This window comes from Theropithecus gelada, chromosome 6, assembly GCF_003255815.1.
Source record: "Theropithecus gelada isolate Dixy chromosome 6, Tgel_1.0, whole genome shotgun sequence".
Classification (NCBI taxonomy): domain Eukaryota; kingdom Metazoa; phylum Chordata; class Mammalia; order Primates; family Cercopithecidae; genus Theropithecus; species Theropithecus gelada.
Window position 1 is genome coordinate 108,633,276 of NC_037673.1, and position 5,732 is coordinate 108,639,007.

General features: G+C 36.6%; 1 protein-coding gene across 1 annotated transcript; it reads left to right on the forward strand.

Annotated features, from left to right (window-relative positions):
* The first annotated feature begins 201 nt into the window (after positions 1–201).
* LOC112626839 (zinc finger protein 705A-like) lies at positions 202–5,166 on the forward strand. The gene is given in 5 exon segments (XM_025389206.1): positions 202–213; positions 1,909–2,035; positions 2,815–2,910; positions 3,442–3,521; positions 4,582–5,166. Coding segments are annotated over 5 exon segments (900 nt in total).
* The last annotated feature ends 566 nt before the right edge of the window (positions 5,167–5,732 follow it).

Below are 5,732 nucleotides of genomic sequence, written 5' to 3' on the forward strand. Positions count from 1 at the left end.
TGTGTTTGTGTCTGTTGGTCAGGCTGTGGTGCAGGTGGTGTCACACTTCAGTGAAGGTCTGGCTTTTCATCACAGGTTGGTCTGAAAATTGTGTACAAGGCTGGTGTCTCACGTGTTCTTTCTCCAACTTCAGCTTTTCTTAGTGCCTGAAGTGTCTGCAAGTGGAAATCCAGAAGACAGAGAGAAACTGAGTTCTTGACAATGCATTCACTAGTGAGTAGGGGATGCCTCTTTCTACTGAAATTACACCCATATTGCTGGCAAATGGGCAGTTTTCTCCAGTTTGCATGGGTGTTTCATTTTTAGTCTTTTTTTTTTTGTTTATTTTCATGATGCAAAATCCATCCAGCCTGGGTGTTCCAAATGCAATCAGGAGACTTTCAGGTATCTGGCCTCCAATTAAGTTTTCTCAGGACTCTAGATTGGGTATCATGTGTCAAAGATTCCTAAATTATCAATATAATTTCTAATATTACACTACTTTATTCCAGCCCCTATTCAGGCTATTTACAAAAAAAGACATGAGAGGTCTTATTTATGTATTTCTTTTTCTTCTATCCATCCTATAACCTCATAGGGAAATAACTGACCCATTAACTGTACCGTTGGCTGAAATAGACTTAGGATTGTGATGAATGCAGGCAATAGAGATGCGTGAAGAGCAGAAGATCACAGCCCAATAATGAGGCTGATGTTCTAGCAGCTGAGTTCAATAAATCCCGTGTGACAGGACTTGGGCAAGAGCTGCACAGTGCTGAGGAAAAAGGAGAGTTTGATAAAATATATTTGTGCTTTTAAAAACTTTGCAAAAGGACAACTAAAGAAGTCATTATTATTCTTATCTCCATTCATTTTACCTTTTGATAATTAACCTTTTTGCCTTCTGGTAACTGAAAGTAACATATAAAAAATACAATTACTTAATTATGGTTGCACACTCAGGAGAAGGAATATAGTAGAGTACAATTTAGGGTTCTGTGGAAATGCTTTATAAGGGCTGGTTAGAAAAAAACAAAACAGTAAAGAGGCCTTTTTATCCTTGAACAAGCAAAGTGACAAGGTAAAGTTAAAAGAGAGGCAGTGATGACTGATGTTTGGATTGCCCAGAGAAAGTTGAGAACAGGAGGCTTCATATCACAGGAATCATCAGACTAAGACTTCCTCAGTGTAGCAGCCTCAGCGGTCTTGTCTTGTGCTGCTGGACTGTCTTCAAGCCTTGTCATGAACACCTGAATTACATAACATTAGAGTGACTCTATGTATAAATTGAATCCTATATTCTGTGTAAAACTTGTTCAGTTCTGAAGAATGCTGGAGTCTGGTTCATTACTTTCTAACTTTTTAATGAATAAAGGACCAATAACATGTATTTAATAAATATTTGCTAGATAGGAAACATGTTTTCTATTACTTCATTAGATTATTCAAAGCACATAATAGGTCTTTTAACCATTTGATTGGTGAGAAACCTGTGGTTTATCTAGAGAAATAATTTATTTAATCACGGTCATGTTTAAAAAGTAGTAAATCATGGTTATTTGCCTGGTGACAAATCTGTAATTTACTTGAAATTCATGGTAAATTTGTTTTATTTATGAAGGTTCAAGTGAAAATTTTATAATCAGTTATGTACAGGTGATTAACACATTACTGAAAAATATCTGGGCTATATTACGCCACATCTCATGCGATATTTCTTCATAGTAAAGTTTAATGGATTAAGAGTGGGTATGTCTCTGTGAGTGAATCTGAAAGGCAGATACCAGCTTAGTATTGAGAATTAACTGACTGGAAACTAAAACACTGAGTGTTCTGCATACCCAGCTCCTACCTATGTCATCTCAGCCTTCCTCCTCTGGACGTTAAAAGGCATTCTCTGTCTAAACTAAAATGTCTGTGATGTTTTAGAAGAAAGTGACTTTTGAAGATGTAGCTATTGACTTCACCCAGGAAGAGTGGGCCATGATGGACACGTCCAAGAGAAAGCTGTACAGAGATGTAATGCTGGAAAACAACAGTCACCTGGTGTCCCTCGGTGAGTCCCTCAACATTCACAGACGTATGTAGACACACATTGACTCATTCATTCAATAAGTGTTGGAACAGCTTCCCCATATCTAATTCTAATCTCTTCTCTGATTCTCTCACAGATCTTATCTGAAAAAGTTTGAGCTCTCTAAATCTGTCTGAAAGAAATATCTTTATTTTATTTTATTTTGTTTTATTTAGTTTGTCACTCAATTAGAATGTAATCTTGACAAGGATTTCATGATTTCCTTGGTACTCAGTGTCTAATAATCAGAACAGACCTGGGAACTTAATGAATATTTTCAATGAATTAAATTAAATATTTTCTAAATAACTCTTCTGCTTTAGTCACTATGCTTAGGCTGAGACCAATTAGTGAAAACAATATCAATATATTTTCTGTATAGAACATCAATTATTTTTGTAAATCAAATTTTTTTTGTTCTGCATAAGAATAATAATAAACATACTGTGCAGAGATTTAATTAATCTGTTTCTGAAAAGACTGTGTATTAGGCATTGTGTCTTGGAACTTAGGTATGGACTCAGCATTCATAGGTCCTGACTGTTTTGAATTTCCTTTTCCTGGTGGACCTTTCGTTTGGATTTATTTTCTAGTCTCATGTTGGGTCAAAAAAATCCTGGGGAGTTTTCTGTGTTCTAGGTCTTGTGGCCTGAGCTGACCTTCACTGTTTTTATTCTTCCTTGATAGCCTGCCTTATAGTTGGTGATAATGCACATATATTGTCAGTGAACTCAAAACACATGTACTGTTTCCACTAACAGGGTACCAGATAAGCAAATCCTATATAACTTTGCAGCTGGAGCAAGGAAAAGAGCTCTGGCGGGAAGGAATAGAATTTCTCCAAGGCCAGAATCTGGGTAAGCAACAGGGTCCTGTGCTCTAATAGGAGGAGGTGCTTTGTCAATGAATAATATCAGTCAAATATTAATTAGCGGTTTTATTAAATGAGTGGTAATTTCTAAAATGTAGGTTAAGCTACTGGAGCAGAATTCCTTAGATGTTATTATCATTTTGTTCATATATCAGATGCTACTCTTGTGTCCTCTTGCCTTTTCTTTTACTTTCGGGAAAAGGATAATTCATGTACTTCTTGGGGTTAAACTGTCACATGCTGACTCTTTTCCCGATACCCCTGTGAAGACTATCCCTCTATTTACCTGCCTGATATCTCATGTCCATTTAGACTCTTTTCACATTTTAATTTTAAAACTCTTTTCTAATTGCTGACGCTGTACAATCTCTTTCTTCTATTGAAGTATTTTCTTCATTTGACACATTTGCCACATCTAAGTGTCAATTTTTGAAAAAAAGTAAACAGGCCTTGGGGTTTTTCAAACAATTTTATTACCATAATACCAAGGTAACAATTTATTTTTCAATTATTTCAGACAAGGAAAGTCCCCTTAAGAAAAAACACACGATATCCATGCATCCTATCAGAAAAGACGCATCCACCGGTATGACAATGGTGAGTTTTATAGCTCTGTACACCAGTCATCTAAGTTAAAGACCTGGTAATGGGTTAAGTTAGTAATCACGCACAGTCACATGAGTGTAATTAGGCTGGCATTAAGTGCTTTCTAAGCAAAAAAAAAAAAAAAAATTGGATACTTTGAATTCAGTGAATAAAGTGACCTGTGTTCTAAACCATAACATGAGATCTTTAAAATAGAACAAGTGCATATACATTACTCATGCTCAGACTTTGAAAGATATTGATATCATCACAATTAATGGAATAACTCTGCAGTTGGGATCTTACAAAAGAGAAAATATCTGTGTCTGCAGGAGATAATGTGTACGCAAGTGTCAATCGAGAAAAATGACGAGACAAGTCTCAATCATTTTAGGAGATGTATTTGCCAGAGTTAAGGACATGCACCTGGGGGACAGGTGTATACCTTTCTCCAAAGATAATTTTCTCCAAATTTAAAGGGGGAAAGGGTGGGATATTGAGAAGTACACAATTTTCATGTAAAAGGTGGGTAGAAAAAAATAGTCATTCATGAATTTTTCTGGCTCAGTGAATCTGGATTTTTTTACATAAGATGACATAAACAAATGAGGCAGAGGAATAACGCAGGAAAGCTGCATTTTATATAAGACAACATAGGCAAAATTGGGCAGGGAAGCAATTGGATATGCATTTGTGTCTGGTGAACTGGGGATGACTGCGCCTGTAAAGACAAGCTATCAGTTTGCATTGTCATGGTGTAATTTTAACAGCTCATCAGGAATTTCCTAGTGGGCAAAATGTGGGGGAGGCATGTAGCTTTTCATCTTGTAGCCATATTATTTAGGAACCAGAAGGGGGAGGCAGGTTTGTGTGACCCTGTTCCGAGCTTGATTTTTCCCTTTGGTTAGAGTTTGGGGTGCCAAAATTTAATTTCCTTTCACACAAGTAACATTGGAAAGATTTCAACTGGGCTCTACCACTGAATGGTTGGTCTAGGATTCAAAGGTGCTGAAATGAATGTATAGATGTATGTCGGTAAATCATTAAGAGCTTTTAATCTTTGTCCCTAAAGGAGAACTCTCTCATTCTGGAGGATCCCTTTGAATGTAATGATTTGGGAGAAGATTGCACTCACAGTTCCACAATGACTCAGTGTTTGTTAACTCAGAGTGGAAAGAAACCCTACATCAGCAAACAGTGTGGAAAATCCCTTAGTAATCAGTTGTCCCCTAAACCACATAAACAAATTCATACTAAAGGTAAATCATATCAATGTAATATATGTGAAAAGGCCTATACTAATTGCTTTCACCTTAGACGGCACAAGATGACTCACACTGGAAACAGGCCATATGCATGTCATCTATGTGGAAAATCCTTCACTCAGCGTTCTCACCTTAGAAGACATGAGAAAACTCACACGGGAGAGAGACCGTATAAGTGTCATCAGTGTGGGAAAGGCTTTATTCAATCCTTTAACCTTCGAAGACATAAGAGAACTCACCTTGGATAAAAGTGTTATGAATGTGATAAAAGTGGGAAAGTCTTTAGTCAAAGCTCTGGCTTTAGAGGACACACAAGAATTCACACTGAAGAGAAACCACATGCTTGTCTTCTATGTGGGAAAGCCTTCAGTCTATCTTCCGACCTTAGATGATATGAGAGAACATGCACTGGAGAAAAGCCATATGAATGCCATTTATGTGGGAAAGCCTTCAGTCAATGTACTAATCTTAAATAACATCAGAAAATTTACCCTGGAGAGAAAATTATAAATGTCTTCAGAACATATTCTGACTTTAGATGGCATGGTGTTAGGAATGATGAACGTAAGGAATATGGAAGAGACTTCAGCTGTAGTTGTAACATCTAAACATGCCAAAGGACTCACATTTTGAAGAATTACTATACCCAACATGGACGTTACTTCAGTTGCCTTTATTCTTCAGTCCACATCAATAAATTCATATGGAAGAGAAATTGTACGACATGTGTGTACCAAAGACTTGTTAGTGATCTGATCATAAATGACACGAGAGAGCTGAAACTGTCAACATGATAAACTAAAAGTCTTCAGCAACATTTTAAATAATTTAAAACGTGTGGGACTTTCAGGTAGAGAATCTCTAGCTCTGCGTTCAGTGTGAAAATGTTTTTATGTGCAATTTGTTGTCAAATAACATAAGAAAACTTTACTTGGATGAACGCTTTATTGGTATTTTC